The sequence below is a fragment of the Chaetura pelagica genome, unplaced genomic scaffold (assembly GCF_000747805.2).
Source record: "Chaetura pelagica isolate M959 unplaced genomic scaffold, ChaPel_1.0 scaffold222, whole genome shotgun sequence".
Taxonomy (NCBI): Eukaryota; Metazoa; Chordata; class Aves; order Apodiformes; family Apodidae; genus Chaetura; species Chaetura pelagica.
In genome coordinates this window covers 4489187-4505282 of record NW_009952711.1, presented here as the reverse complement: position 1 = coordinate 4505282, position 16096 = coordinate 4489187, and the positions used below count along the sequence as shown (strand labels likewise).

Here is a 16096-nt window from a genome sequence, read left to right as displayed (position 1 = left end):
GGTGCTGCAGCTGCTCCGGCCGCCTGCTCCTTCCCCTCGTGTGCGAGGGAGAAAATTAAAGAGACTTAACGTGCAGGTGTGGGACGGGAATACGGGAATCTTTGTACGGTGACTCCCTCTAGTGGTTGAAACTAAACTCCACGATATGCTCCTATAAACTGGTGGGGTTTTTGTCCATATGGCAAAGGATGTTTGTGTGCGTAACTTTTAAATTTACTTAGTGCGTATATAGATACATATATATCAAAGGATTGCTTTATTAATGTTCACGGGCAGTACTTGGTTACGAAGTGTGTAAAAACAATAAATGGCAAAGTAGCAGAAAAGCCCTCTAAAAAGTTGTCAGAGAGAAAGAGAAGAGAGGGTGCATTGTTCTAATCTTGCAACACAGTTGCAGGCGCGCAGCCCTTTCTGAAACCTATACAGATGAGCATGTGTGAATGAGTAGGAAATAAAAACTGGTTGACTTCTCAATGCATAGGATGCACAGAGGTAGAGGGCTGGTAAGTTTGTAATAGATTTAGGCATCTGAAAACTAAATCAAGTTGGACTCTGTCTCTTAAACTGCAATTTTTTTATTGTTTCAGGCCGCTAGAGAGTTAGAAAATGCTGTTACTGAAGTTAAAAGTAAAGCCAAAACTCACCTTCCTGGCAAAAGGGCTGCTTTGGAAGAAATAGGAAATAAAGTTACAACGAGAGGAACAAGTTTAGCTAAGGTAAAAGAAGATTTAAAATTTATCTATAAGGCAAAGACAGATTGCCAGCTGTGTGCTAACAGTAATGTTCTCACTACAGAAAACAGAATGCTCCAAAGCATCCACAAAGCCTACGAAAGGACCTGGTAAGGTGACAAATGTACTGCCTAAACCTCCAGCTGCTGTGAATCAAGCACTCAAAAGAACTACCGTTAAAAAGGTAGGAAGTAATTATACTGTTCTGTTTCTTCAGTTGATTTGTGATGTAAAGATTTACCTTCAGAGCAGTTTGTCTCTAGATATGTCTCATTTCCCTGCTGAAAAAGCAAAGCCCCTGTACTGAGGTTTTGTTTTAATGCATGTTGTGTGCAAAGTGGCAGAGCTAGCTGTTGAAGTAATAGATGAAGTTTCTGCTTTAGCTGGCAATTACCAGAAGGTCTTCTGATCCTGCCTGTACAGCATCGTGGCAAAAGCTTGCACATCCAGAATGCAAGCTCAATTTCAACTTTATGTTAAGAAATTATCTTAGTAACTGGAAACCTGTGGAAACAAAGGAACATTGCAGCTTAAGCAGCAGATATGTAAGCACTATGATCTTCCTCTCAGGTCATGTCTCCTGTCCCCATGGATGTATCTAAGCAAGAGGAGGATTTATGCCAAGCCTTCTCTGATGTGTTGCTCAACAACGTAGAGGACATTGATGTTGAGGACTGGGAGAATCCCCAGATGTGCAGTGACTACGTGAAGGATATCTACGGGTACCTGCGAGAGCTGGAGGTAGGAGCTGGCAGGTGGGTGCTTGTGCAGCGTGGTGTTGGCCCTGCTGCTGACACAGCTCTCTCCCACAGCTGCAGCAGGCTGTGCGCCTGCACCACCTCGATGGGAAGGCCATCAACAGCCGCATGCGCGCCATCCTGATCGACTGGATTGTCGACGTCCACTCCAGGTTCCAGTTTTTTCAGGAAACACTGTATATGTGTGTTGCAATTATGGATCGCTTCGTACAAGTAAGAAAAATATTTTTCAACTCCTGTTTGGATTAGGAGACTTCAATGCCTGTGCTTTGAAAGGACTTAAGGATTGAGTCATCCGTTCTGAATCTAACCTACCAAATCTGCTCTTTTTGTAAGAGCTTTGTATAAAATAGCATCTTAACTCTGAAGCCTGTGATTATAGGGACACTTAGACTCAAAGATTAAAATGTGATTTATGTTAGAAGAAAGAGCAGTGTCATACTGCTTTTTTAAAATGATTAACCTGTTTAGAGTTTGACATTTTTTAGCCTGCTTTTTAAATTCCTACATTGCAGAGTCACCGAATACATAGTACGAGGTATCAGCTGGTGGGTATAACATCACTGCTCCTAGCCTCAAAATATGAAGAGATGTACTGTCCTGATATAGAAGACATGATTTACCTTACTAACTATGCCTATAAGAGTGCTGAAGTTAGAGAAATGGAGATTTTGATTCTCAGAGAGTTAAACTTCAATTTGGGACGACCTCTTCCAATTCATTTCTTAAGAAGAGCATCAAAAGCTGCGGAGGTGGGTACTTGTTCTCATTGTCTAGAACTTCACATGTACAGTAAAGTTCATCAGGATTGCTTACAGCATTTGTAGCACAAGATCTTCCTGCTTGCATGCTGGATCAGGAAATACTCAGCTATAAAACTCCACCCTGTGGAGTAACATGACAACACCATGGCTTGCTGCAGCCACTAGCAGTTCACCTTTGTATTTACTGGAGTCTGTGTTCAGTCTGAGTGGCATTGATTTTACTGTTTAAACTAAACATACCTAGGGCAATACCCTTGGTGTTAGAGCAATTTTTTCTCTGGTGATCAGACAATTGCCTAGGAAAAGGGGAGCAGTGTTGCAGTTCTTCATAATTCTTGGATGCAAACATGTAATATTTAAGAATAAAAATACAAGCTTTCCCTTTGACCTGACCCGGTTTTTCCACCTCAGTAGTTAAACTCAAGTGAACTACCCACACTTGAAATCGTCTTCAGTGACCTCAACAGGCCATGAGGTAACTCTTGAAGTTAGACCCGACTGCTTTAACAAGGATCTCCTGAAGTTGCTTTACACTGATTTTTCTTGATTCTTTGCCATGGTGCATTACAGAGGGAGCACGTGTATCCCTGGTTGAGTACAGCAGTGCCTGATACTGTGGTTTTCTGTTGAACTCCCTCAATTGACTTTGTCTGAATTCCAAAGAGCTGCTAGACTAGACTGGTTTGGACTCTGGTCTGGGTTTTGAGATGAGTGCCTGCTTTAGAGCAGGTCCCTAGACCTTCATAAAGATTTTGTTGATTGTTTTTGAAAATTGATACAGTAAACAATCTTGAATTTTTGTGATGAGGTGAAGTGAAACTTTGTGGATTAACTACAAACTCTCAATCTGGTAGGCTGATACTAAGCAACATACACTAGGAAAATACCTGATGGAGCTGACACTGGTAGACTATGACATGGCCCACTACCGTCCTTCAGAGCTTGCAGCTGCTGCAGCGTGCTTGTCCCAAAAGATTCTGGGACGTGGCAAATGGGTAAGTATTTTATGCAAACTTATTGTTAGGAGTTTTTTTTTTCTTCAGCTGTTTTGAGTTGAACCATTGGAACAGCTGCTTCAGAAAGTTGTGGTTAGGTCAGTAATAATGCTGGTGATCAAATGACAGTTGGACAGACTGATGCAGGTAGGAAAAGGAATACTATTAAAACTTAATGTCTTTTCCCTGCCAACACTGTGTTATCAAAGGATTTTTTTCTTGAAATTACTGACTTTACAGAAGGCCACACTGTAAATAAAGGTAGATTTCCATAATTCTCACAGTATGTGTAGAATAACAAAATCATGGCCCGTGACTAGGGAATTATAATCCAGCTAGTGATTACCCTTCCAAGGATTGTTTCTTTTACCCTCTCTGCAGTGTACAAATGTGGTTATTAGCATTGAGGTGTCCAGCCTTCTTTTGCATGGATCTGTCACCTAAACTGACAGCACTACAGATCCTAGCACTCAAGGCCAGTGCATGAAGCTTGTGGCACTTGCAGACTGAGGTGACTGTGCTTGGGCAGCAATGCCTGCTTCACACACCTCCAACTTCTCCCCGTTGCCCTGCAGGGTGCAAAGCAGCAGTACTACACTGGGTATGCAGAGGACAGTCTTCTGATAATTATGAAACACATGGCCAAGAATGTGGTCAAAGTAAATGACAACTTAACGGATTACATGGTAAGTATAACTACTTTAATCTTATTAATGTTTCCAAAATACCTGTGCTGTGTATTGTGGCTCCTTAGGTAAATATTCTGCTACTTAAAGCATATGCCTTTCTGACAAGCCTGTGAGAGGATCAGTACTAACTTAAAAACGTTTTAGGCAAACCGTGCTCTCGCTGCTTTCCAAGCTGGTTCTCTTCTAACCTTGTTGGCTTGTTTTCCAAACAGTCAGGCTAACTGACCTAAAATTACCTGCCTGAACATAAACAGTATGTGCAAACCCTCTGTAAGGCTGCTCCTCTGTCTCTGCAGACTGTCAAGAAGAAGTATGCAAGCAGCAAACTACTGGCCATCAGCACCATCCCTCAGCTGAACGGCAAGATAATCAGGAACCTGGCTTCACCGGTCTTGTGATGACCCTGCTAGGCAGCCAAGTCCTGATGGAACATGCACTTTGTCCTTGCCTTGTCTGTTGGGGCAAAACCACTCTGCTCCTTGTACATAGTATTCCAGCCTTTCCACAGACATTTCGGACTCACTCGGAAGGTGAAATTTTAAAGTTGCTTTGTAATACAACTCTTTACCTAGAAATAAAGCTACTCTCTTTGTTTTTTTAAAAAAAAGTATTGTGACTGAATGTTTAGGCCACTACCCAGACGTGTCTAGAAGCTAATGTCCAAGCAGGACATTTGACTGAATTGGTAATTAATGCAACTTGCAGGTAGGTGCGGATAGTTGCTATCAGTGGTTGTCTCCAATGAGAATCCCTGGGCTTTTTAGGGGGTTATGTTTAGTAACTTGTTTTCACTCCTAAGAGCAGGCAGACAATCTCTTTGGTGTACAATAAAGAATACTAAACACATTTAATTGAGTGCCTTGTCCCAAAGTATAAAGGAATTTCTTTTTTTTTGTAGTTTGTTACCTTCAAGGTAAAGAAGTAGGCTGGCTGTAACAGGTATTAGCCTTGTCTTTGTGTTTTGGTGAAAGTAAGACAGTGTGTTCTCTATCTTTGTGTACCTAAACAAAGGGAGCTAAGGTAGAGAAGTTCTAAGTCTCCTGTGATGCTAATCACTGTGCAGAGGCTGGGCTGTAGGTGTGGAACTACAGGGATATAAGCCTTTTTGAACCAGTTCAGCTCTTAAAACCTACCTCACTTCTCTGACAAAAAAAGAAAGTATCTCTGGCTTTTAATTATCTGTTTGCTCACCCACCCCCCACCTTTTTTCCCCCTCCAATAAACCTTTCTACCTGGTAGAATTCAAACCCATTGTAAGCAGATTTTTACCTACCACTTGTTTGCTTTCCTTTGTCTTTGGTTCTAATGGTACCTGTATGCCCAAGGAATACATGTAAGTAATGCAACTTTTTTGCCTCCATGTCTAATTTAAGCCTATTTGTTACCTACGTAAGTAGTGTTAAGTTACAGACCCCTAGGTATTCTCCAAGTTATACTGAACTAGTTACCTCCCTTCTCCCAGTGTTTTCTCGGAGTGTTGTGGCCCTGATGCAGAAGGCAAAAACCCAATACTGCAAAGCTAGACCCCAGTGCTGCCCCCTTGCGGGAAGGATGTTGAAGCTACTGGGCTTTGTCTTCTCTAGCAAGAGATTATTTTCTCCCATAGAGTAAGTAATTCTAGCTACGACTGCAAATGGTCTCTTGATCCATTGTGTGCATATGATGGCCCCTTGACTGAGGCCCTCGTTTCCAGCTTCCAGGAACGGCTCTGCTGTCAGTCATCTCTTAATGGTGATGGCTTTTTAAGTGTATACCTAAATGAGGCTTAGGCAATGGCTTAGGATTTTGGCTGTATCTCAGAACTTAATGCAATTTCTTAATACCAGTGTCTCCAGGTTTTTTTAAACTGCTTTTACCAAGAAAAAATGGAATGCACAGAACTTCAGTTGGACATAGTGAAAAGGTTTGGAGCAAAGAGGTGTTTTTTTTCTTTAGACATCAGTGCAGTAAAATCCAACAGACGTAGTTGTGAAGTTTATGTAACAAAAGTGCACAGAGGACATGTTCAGCTGACTGCTTCTTGTGTTTTATTTTATGGCGGTTCAGAAGGCAAAGCATGGATGCTGATAACTATGGCAAGCAACAGCCACTCTGGTGTGGGAGGCAGTCAGATTTAAGCAGTAACACTTCTGCTTTTGCCATTTCAAAGGAGTAGTGCAGATCTGTAAGTACCTGGCATAAAAATTCTAGTAGAGATACTTCATGAATAAGAACAGTGGAATACTACATTATACATTCATACATATTTCTATCATATTCAGTTTTTATATACAGTATATGATCTGTTTCTATAAATGTACAGCTCTGCATAAAGACACTTCCTGCAACACATAGAGCATTAAACATAAATCCAACATGGGCCAGCCATATTATAATATAAATCTTAGAGAAGGCAACATTGTTTAGGCTACAGTACTATGTGGTTTTCTGTTTTAAATTCCTGTGGTGCCTGTTGGAGTCCCTAAACACATCAGCAAACACACACCAGTTCCATTACAGCTCTGTACAGAAGTACTTAAATATACCATCACAGTAGGTTTTGAGATGGTAATATCCCAAAAGAGCTGAAATCTTGACATGTAGCAGCATACTTAGCATGTTTCCCAGAATGATCTGCACTAGAGGAAATGTGCATTTAACATTATCTTCAGTAGATAATTTAAAAAGTTATTGATACTGAATCTGAAGGCACTTATTAAATACACCCCTTTTGAAGTCCCTGGTCCCAGACTACAAAGCACCTTTCTGTTTCAGTAAGATGGTAGGTTTGAGCATTCTTCACTTACTAGGTGTTAGAACCAGGTTTTAAATATTAATAAATAATTGGTATGTCCATTGCTGTATGCTTCTGAGACAAAAGATCGAAGTCTGTGCTGTGGGTAATTTTTTCTTCCTGCTTATGCACAACTTTACTGGTGAAAATACTGCTAAGAATGGCAGATCTCAGAAGAACAGTGTCCTGAAGGCAAGGAAAACAGCTTCAATCACTGGCAACTTCATGTGAGTCTCTGCATGACAGTCTTTCATATCTTAGTGACGTAATTGTTGGGAAACAGACCTTGTTTCCCTCGTAGTCTTCCTGTCCACCAGCCAGAAGGATCTATGACAAAGAAAGTAAAGTAACTAATGAGATTCTGTAAGCCTTTTTTTGGTACTTTTTGAGGTAGCCTGGCCCGGATGTTCCACATACCTGGCTACCTTGTGAAGAACTCAGGAGAAATTACTTGGAGGATATGACCTTGCTAAACTATTGGTTACATCAGCCTTATGAGTTTGCGTCTCCAAAGCTACGAGTTGGAACTGCTTTACTACTTCTTGGTTCTTGTGTGGTAGCTGTAGTTTAGTCTCACTTGCAGCCAGAGCCTGGGACAAAATTACTTTCTAACTTTACAGTCTGCAATACTAAGTAATGCTTGTGTCACTGATTTGTCTCCGACCTGCTTGTTAGTGAAGGGCTTTGACTGGGGTGGGGGTGGCAGCAGCTCTGCTCCCTGATGGATCATAGGAATTTGAAAGCCTAATGAGGGAAGAACTGTGGGGTGGCTCCCGAGTCATGCCTTAGCTGCTCTGACAGTCCACCTTCAAAATATGTACTCGAGCAACTCAGTCTTCGATCTCCACATACCTTCTTTAATGATGTCAATCACGTCGTTGGCATTAAAGCTGAGCTCATCTGTGTCCTGAGCATCGTAGGCGTATAGTGCCCGGCACTGCGGGACCTGGGGCTTGGGCTTGGGCTGGGGCTTGGGTCTGCCCCCAGCGGGCGGGGGGCGGCTGCTCGTCTGCCTGCGGACCCTGGGGGGAGAAAAAGGTGTTACTGTGCTTCAAGGCTGCCTGAAACCTCTGCCTTACTGACCCCTCTGTCCTAAAGCATTGACTAAAGAATACTACAAACAAGAGAAAAGGAGTCTCTTAAGCCTCACAACAATTAAGAAATAAGTGTAAGACTTCCCTGTGAATGGGAGACAGTTGCCTTTCCTACTGAAATGGATGATGAACAGGTACTTCCAAACAGCAGTTCAAACGAACAGAAGACATTTAGTACTTGGGCTGGAATGTAAACAAATGTGCACATGCAGTTCATGCATATCTTGGAATCTACACAGCTTAGGCTGCCTCTCCCCCTGCCCCAACTTCACCAGGGATTTAGTTTCCAGTATTAAAAACAAAGTTCTAGCTCAGCAGCTTGCTACTTTACCATTCTTGTGACTAAGCTGTGAGAGAGACTGCATCTCTTTTAAGTTGCCTCAGACTCCAGGGCCGTCTATGGACTTGTTCTGTTACAGTCAACTGAAGCAGCAGGGGAGATGCTGCACAAACTCTTTGTCACAGCTGTGACCACTCCAAAGGGTAGGAAGGGAAAAGAGGGAAGACATGCTTTTTGCCAGCTCATAGGCTAATAAAGGCTGGAAGAGAGAACAGGTATTAGATGCAATATGTCAGTTTAAAATAAATTAGTAAATGTGTTGAATGAATGAAAATGTAGTGACGTGGCGAAAACTGAGAAAGCTGCTGCAGAAAAGGTTTTATAGTTACATGCTTGCTGGTGCTTGGATTTAAAAGCAGGTTTAAGTCTAAGTTTGAAATGGTTTAAGTAAGGTTGACCTTGCCTGAAGTGTGGCAGGTGGTTTCTCTGACTTTCCAATTTTGCTCCCCACATTGATTCTCACAGCAAATATGATTTTTATTTTTTAAATCTAATTTTAATTTAAACCTTCTCCTGTCAATATGTCTGTCTAGTTTATATTTGTGTAGTGAATTGCATCAAAAAGTGAGCTTTGAAGTATGGGTTTAACAGCACTTTGGTTCTGAATTTATCTACTGGGAGAGAGGATTTTATCCTGGCTGTCACCCTGTATTGACTTTGCTTGGGACAGGATATGTTGTGAAACCTAGACATGACAATAAAAGACTCTGGAGCAAGTCTTAGAGAAGTAGCTCTGCTTTTCTCCAGCATAGCAGAACAACAATATGGTGAGATGTTTTGGCCGTTAGAGCAATGGTGGTGTTACACTCAGGCTGTTGTTGGATTGTTGGTGATTGCTAGAAGCTAAAGCTGTGATGATACCAGTGCATCCTTCTCAGCTGCTTTGTGAGAAATAAACGATGCAAGCCCTTGGAAATTGTATCTCTGGTGGCTGTGGTTTTCAAATACTAAATTCACACCTCTTCTAGCTCACTGCTGGTGTGTAGGGGGTCACTCAAGTTGTCCCTTTTGAACAGTCACAGAGAAAACTTTTTAAAGGAGGCTGTAATGCTGCAAAGACAGCCTTGCAGATATTCCTTCTGTGTGTGTCCTTGGGTCTGAGGCTGCTGTGACACTCCTTTAGTATGTTTGGGTTTCATAGGATGCCTGTACTGGTGAAGCCTGGCTGGGCATGGCACTGGGGGGAGAACAGGCACAGCCCCTCAGGGGCCGGCCAGCCCTGCCTGCCTTGCTGGGCTGTGGGAGCCGCCCGGCCTGAGGGGCACGTGCGGGGTGCGGTGCGGGCGCGGGCCCTGCCCCCCAGCTCCCCGGGGCGGCCGCCAGGGGGCGCAGGCCTCGCGCCTGTGCGCGGTCCCCGCTCGGCGCGCGCTCGGGGCCGGGGGAGACCCGGCTCCAGCTCGGGAATGCGGCCGGGAATGGGCACGGCCATCCCGGGAGCTCCCGCGGCCTTTCCGCTGCCGCTGCCTCTTGTGTTCTGGGGTAGGTGCCCCCCGCCCTTTATTCCGAGGACGCTGTCCCCGCTGCCTTCCTGAGGGCTGCTCACCAAGCTTCCCTAGTTTCTGCTTGGAAACCTGGCAGTGGAACGGCCCTGCAAACACCTCCTGACAGGCCTCGGTAGCAGTGCTGGCAGGGCCCACAACCCTTGTATTCATATGATGGCAGTTAGAAATTGCCATCTCACCTGTGTGCTCAGAACATGGTCTGTTCATGTTAACAAAACAAGGAAAATCTGTATCAAAATACTGCAATTCCTATCTGAGTACATGGCAGTGTTAAGGTCTAAGATCAGACTTTGCCAGGCCCATTGTAAATATTCCCTCACCTTATGTAGCAGCATTTATATTGCTGCTACATCTTGCCTACAGCTATTGCTTGCTTTGGGGAAAAAAAACAACAAAACACAACAAAGCAACAAACCACAAGAAAACTAAAAGAACAAAGCAAAGAGCCCTCACTCCCCAGCAGCCTTGTTGCTCAGATCCATAAGCTGTGTTACCAAGTGCTCTTTTGTCTCACTTGTGGCTTCCTATAGAGAAGCTTGATTGGATGCCTGTTCCCTCTTTGTTCTGCTTGCAATTACTGCTGTGGTTGTTTGTTGTTTGCTTGGTTTTTTTAACAATCTTGAGCATACAGAGTTATCAGTGGAAACTGGGGCAGAGAGTGAAGATTTCCTAATACACAGATTTTTATGTTGTTGGTTTTTTTTCTGTTGTGTTTTTGTTTTATGTTTTTTTTTTTAATTTCCTTGGAATGCATCCATCTTAACTGCTTTTTAAAATAGTAACTAGGTAATAGAAGCTTTGATATGTGCTAATTATCGCTCTGAACTAGTAAAACTGGAACCAATGTGGTGTTGGTATGTACCCATAGCAATAGGAACTCTGGTATGATACAGCTGATCTTAATCCAGGGTGATTGTTCCTCTCTCCTTATGCTGGGGGTGGCTGCTACACTTTACAGTAATGCATGTGCAGTCATGGGTGTCTGACAGAAACCACAGTAGCTTTGCCCTGTGCCTTAGGGGGTTTTGTTGTGATATGAACTGTAGTTTCAAGACAAAGCAGAAGTCTAATATTAGCAAAACAGCTTTAACACGGTAAGTTGACATGCAATGAGGAAAGTATGCCACTTGAACGCATGGAAGTTACTAGTTTACAAAGATGTAAATGTGCCTGGAAGTGTTAGCATGTGCTGACAGTTTTGAAATCGTTTAGGAGTGGCCCCTTGATTCTGATTTCTTTCTTGTCTGAAGATTGATCTCAAACAGAAGAATGCTCTGAATAGGTTTATGTGACCTTAGGGCCAACACAGGGTGCACAGTGGGGAAAAATGACTGCCATTAGTACACCTGAGGACACCATATGCCTGGTTTTGCTGGAGAGGTGACCTCCTCTACTCTTTGTGTTTGGGAACTGGAAAGCTCCTACTTAGGAGCCCTGTGCACTGCTTCTCATACTGAAAAGTCCTTTCAATTCTGTGTACATTTAGTAATTCTGACCAGAAGCAATACTAAGCATGCTACATGAGTACTGTGTCTAGCTGGATCACTGGTGGTGCAGACCCTCTGCTCACTGGGCTGGGCTGCGATGTCAACACCAGCCAAGTTTCTTGCTTTAGTTACAAGGGCATGAGCCCAACATTGTTCTTGTTTCAATAGCAAGTGCAGAAGGCTGAGACAATGTGGCACTTTCTGACCTTGCCTATTGGAGCAGTGAGTGGAAGCAACTGGGTACCTTCTAGTCCTAGTGCAAATACAGGGATTTGGAGTGAACAGGTATTCCCTAACCATACCTGGAATGCTGTGGCCTGGGAAACATATTCAAGACCCCTCCTGCTGGGCTCACAAGCCCACTCTGAAAGTTGTCAAAGATAATCTGACTGGAATTGTGGCCACCATGGAAAAATATGGACCAAAGTGAATCCTGAAATGAAGCCCTTCAGAGCTCTGGAATGGCAGCAGACTGCTACCTACCCTGTGTCTCACAACAGAAGATATAAAAGGTAAGTAGTCCACTACTTGCCATTTTGTGGCAAATAGATCTAATTATAGTTATTTACTATAATTCTGTTTTATGGCTGTATCAGAGAGATGTTTCACTGCAGCTTCTTTTTTGTGCAGTTTGATGATCAGTAGGTACCAAAATTTAACATTTTAACATAGGCGAGGCACTCCAACCCAACTGCAACCCCTAGACAGCCCCTCCACGCAGTAAGTTACAGACTGACCCTTGCCGTCACATTCTCTTCAGTCATATTTTCATAAATCTATAGTGAAATCACCTTTCCTGATGTATTTGTTGGTCATTCTTTAAGTGACCTTAAAACATTTCACTCCTGTCTCTGACAATCACACAACAACAACAACAAAATAAATCAATGCTTAGGCCACAGGCCAACAGGAGAACTTAGTGCAGAGCATATGCTAAGAAGCTTGTCTGAGAAGGATCTTTTTGGTACAAAAAGTTGTTCCTAAGATGGCTAAAAAATAGGTTTTTGCTGCCTCTAAGTTCTCACTCATTCCTGTGAATTACTGAAGTGCTCTGTGAAGCACTGAGGTGCTCTGTCTAATCCCTCAGACTATTCCAGGGCTGAGGGCAAGAATGTTAAGACTACAGCAGGTAAAGAGGGAATTTTGTGAAAGTTTGATTTTCCAGATTACCCCAAGTGCATATCTTTCATTGGTGAAAAGTAGAAATGGATTGCCTAGAGAAGTATTTTAAGCAGGAGATTGACTAATGGAATATTAGAACTAATTGTATAAATGTTAAAGATCTAGGCAAATTGAAAACTGCTTCATGTAAGTGACTTGATTTAGCATGAGAAGCTGGAGTGATAAAGCCTTAAGCTGCAGTTTGATTAAACTTTATCTGAACTCCTGTGATTGAACGTTAAACTTTTGCTCTGCCACCTGGAATAATATTGAAACAAGATGTAGACAGAAAATAATGCAAAATGATCTTATACAATGGTGTAAAACTGTCCAGAACTTAGGTTGGAGGTACTGGACTACTGAAAAATTATCCTGAGGTGAAGTGAGTGATGGTGAATGGGGACCCTTGGATATAGGAGGGTAGAAGCAATCAGCGAGGGAAGGTGTCATCAGTGAGGAAGATAATTGGATGAAGAGTTGCCTGAACAAGGTATGGTCAGACTGTGAGGCCTTACAAGGCACAGGTAAGCTATGGGTGGGGTCCATCTCTGGAGGCACCCAGCTGGAGTTGGTGGGACAGACCCCAGGGTTCAAGATTTTCTTTCTGGTCAGGGGCAAACATTGGATCCAGCTGCACCCAGAGCCCTCTCTGAGAAGGAGTTTAGAAAGCAAAGGGGTACAGTCTGAACCTCAGGATTGCGGGTAATGTGTGTGTGCACGTGTGGAATGTTGCTTCCCCACCTCAAGTATTATACGTATATCCATTGCTCCTGGAACTCCAGGAATTTGGTTATGTGGGGAACACAAATCCCCAGGTAAAGGAAGGCTACACGTCATTGCATATAATTGTTTTTCTAGTATTTGTTTGGGATATAATCTGTCATGGGCCAATATTAATCTGTTATTGAGAGTTGTTCCATTGAGACAGAAAGATAATTGAAAGGAATGTGAAATTAAATCCAGCTGGCAGGGAGAAAGTGGACTGTCTGGCCTACAGTGGATTCTAATTTGGATTCTAACAATCAAATAGAAATAATTGCTCAACAGTGGTTAGAAATTTGATAAATGTGATTAGAGTTTATGAGGAGATAATACTAAATTGAACTGAAATACAGGAATGTAAACAGAGGCTGGATGAAAATCACAGTGATTGCTTAGGAAGACTCAGACAAGCTTTATTAAAATATGGAGGGATAGCCATTCAGAATGTTAATGAAGCACTGGCTATCACTGTAGTTAAGGATCAGGCAGCCCCGGATATCTATAAATATTGTGGATTTATATGAGCATGACTGCCAGGTTATTAAAGTCACCACAGCGTGTGCAGATAAAAACAATGTGTGTGTGTGGGGGGCATGTTCCCCTAGCAGTAAACCAGTATCCCATCCAAAGCAAAGCATGCTCTAGTATTCAGAACCAAACTGATGAGTTTTTAGATAATTCTAGTCTCTGGAATGTGAATCCTCATATAACACTGCCATACTACTGGCTGCCAAAAATAGAACCAGAAAGGAGGTAACCCAGAGTATAGATTTGTACAAGATTTTTAAAAAAGTAATAAATAGGTGATAGCACCATACCCTGTGGTGCCAAATCCATCACAAATTCCATATAGGCCAAAAGTTTTTACAGTTGGATTTAACTGCTGCATTTTTCAGTAGACTGATCAAGGAGGAAAGACAGCCATAAGCTGCTTTCATTTGGGAAAGGAAGCAGTCAACTTGGCACAAATACTGAACACTGACTTGAAAGATACACACCTATCCAGGTATTCTGTGTTGGTACAGCAGATGACTCAGTGGTGAGAAATAGTTTTTGAAATAAATCCAGAGTGTCTACAGAACAGTTAAGTGGAAAAAAGACACCTGCATCTCCATATGAAATAGAGCAGTGGCAAATGAAGGTAAAATATTTGGGATTTATTTTAAATGAAGGGCAGATGTTAATGAATCCAGAGAAAACTAGAGCAATTAACTTCCACAAGACAGGAAAAATTAGAACCCCTGACATGGGGCCCAGGAAGAAAGTAAGTATTTGAATCTGTAAAGAGTTTTAATGACTGCTCTGGCATTAAGCTTGCCAGATTATTCATGAAAGAGAGGAGCCAACAGTGATTACCACTCAGTTAAGTTACTCCTCAGTGCATTGGAGCAGCAGTGGCAGCAGCTGAAACGGTAAAAAGCAGCAGTCCTTTGATTTTAGGATGCCGGTTTTATGTCTTTGAACCACATGAAGACTGCAATTTAAAACAAGATGCAACTCAAGCCCTACTGCCACAATAAGCACACAGGTATGAACCTATTTTGCTGATAGTGGATAATAATGCTTTAAAGCATTGCAATACCTTAAACTCTGCTACCCTTTGCCATTGCCAGAGAATGGTTCCCCACATCATGGCTGTGAGAGTGCTGTTATAACTACTAGTAAGCCTTGAGAGGATTTAAAAGATGAACCCTGATTTAACTTTAAAATGTGGATGAGTCTTCATACTACCAGGACAGGAACACGTGACTGCATATCCAGTATCAGATGATGGAGTATCAGAGAATCAAGAGCTTTACCAGCAAAGGGCAGAACTCATCTGCCTAACACAGGCAGCAGGACAAGGTAAAAAAATCAGTAACTAAATATTTACACTGTCTCTAGGTATGCTTTAGGAATGCTGTAGGAATGCTGTGGAACCGTTTCCTGACTGCTGCAGAAAAAGTAGCGCTTGGAAAGGAGATAAGGATACATTTTCCAGTACAAATATTGGCGAGCATAGCACAAGTACCCTGGAAGAGAACCTAGCCGCTCCAGGAAATGCTCCAACTGATGCCACAGCAAAGGCAGCAACCAGACCACAGGTTCTCATGCTCTCAACTCAAAATCCAGAGAAATTGAGCATACCAGGTATGACTGAACTATATAATGAGGTAAGCTCACAAGAAAAAAGCAATTGAGGAAAAAATGGGAAGCAATCCAAGATAAAACACAGCATATGGACAATAGTGGGAAAACTGGTTCTGCCTAAAAAACTTTTATTGGTCATTGCCAGATGGTTCTATGATAAAATCACATGGTGGAGCAGAAAGTGGTGTGAACCTCAGCAGCAGCTGTGGGCAGCACTGGGCATCCCTGCCACTGCAAAACAGACTGGGGGTGCAGGATCTGTCAGTCATTTGCCACTACCAAAGGCTCTGACCATAAAGGCACATGGCTTCTCTTGTGTTTTCTTTCTCAGAATTACAAGTTGACTACACAGCTATGCTGCCATCACTGGGAGATGATCATAATTTATTGGTAAAGTAGACCAGTGATTGATTGGGGTGGGTAGAAACCTTCAGGCAGAAACCCAGCAGACCTGAGTTTATAATTATAGAAATACACCATGTTTTGAAAAGAGCAAAAGAAGATAAAGGAAATAATTCGTGAGATACCTTTGAGTGGTCATCAACAGTAACAGGATTTTTAATTGCATATTATATCCACTGCTAATTCTTCTAGTTTTGATCCTGTTATGTTTATCACTCACAATCATATACATAAAATTATTAACCAGGATTAGGCATGTTGAAATATTTCAAGGCCGTTAGCTAAAGCATTGCAGGTATACAGAATAAAGCAAAGGGGAGGCTGCCGGGAATTAAAATTACTGTTGGATTTGCTTGCAACTGGACATTTAGAGCTTGGCCAGATTAGGCCCTGGTCGTTGTTGGACTCTAGTTAAACTGTTACCTGGAAAAGTTCTAAGTGTAGGTTGATACAGTGAAAAAGCACTGAAGCAAGCCCTTCCTCCCCCCCCCCCCATCAGTACCCAGCC

The 16096-nt window shown here is 42.5% G+C and overlaps 2 protein-coding genes across 2 annotated transcripts in view; one reads left to right on the top strand and one right to left on the bottom strand.

Annotated features, from left to right (window-relative positions):
• Positions 1-4335, top strand: part of CCNB2 (cyclin B2) — a 6313-nt gene extending 1978 nt beyond the window's left edge. The window contains exons 2-9 of the mRNA XM_009994529.1: positions 588-716; positions 796-915; positions 1302-1472; positions 1544-1702; positions 2005-2241; positions 3108-3248; positions 3824-3934; positions 4234-4335. Coding sequence (XP_009992831.1) covers positions 588-716; positions 796-915; positions 1302-1472; positions 1544-1702; positions 2005-2241; positions 3108-3248; positions 3824-3934; positions 4234-4335 — 1170 coding nt within the window. The remainder of the gene's footprint in view (positions 1-587; positions 717-795; positions 916-1301; positions 1473-1543; positions 1703-2004; positions 2242-3107; positions 3249-3823; positions 3935-4233) is intronic.
• Positions 4336-6825: 2490 nt separating this feature from the next.
• Positions 6826-16096, bottom strand: part of MYO1E (myosin IE) — a 59760-nt gene continuing 50489 nt past the window's right edge. Inside the window, exons 26-27 of the mRNA XM_009994528.1 lie at positions 7563-7732; positions 6826-7037 (exon numbers count right to left, since the gene is read on the bottom strand). Of these exons, the coding sequence (XP_009992830.1) occupies positions 6961-7037; positions 7563-7732 (247 nt within the window). The 3' untranslated portion in view covers positions 6826-6960. The remainder of the gene's footprint in view (positions 7038-7562; positions 7733-16096) is intronic.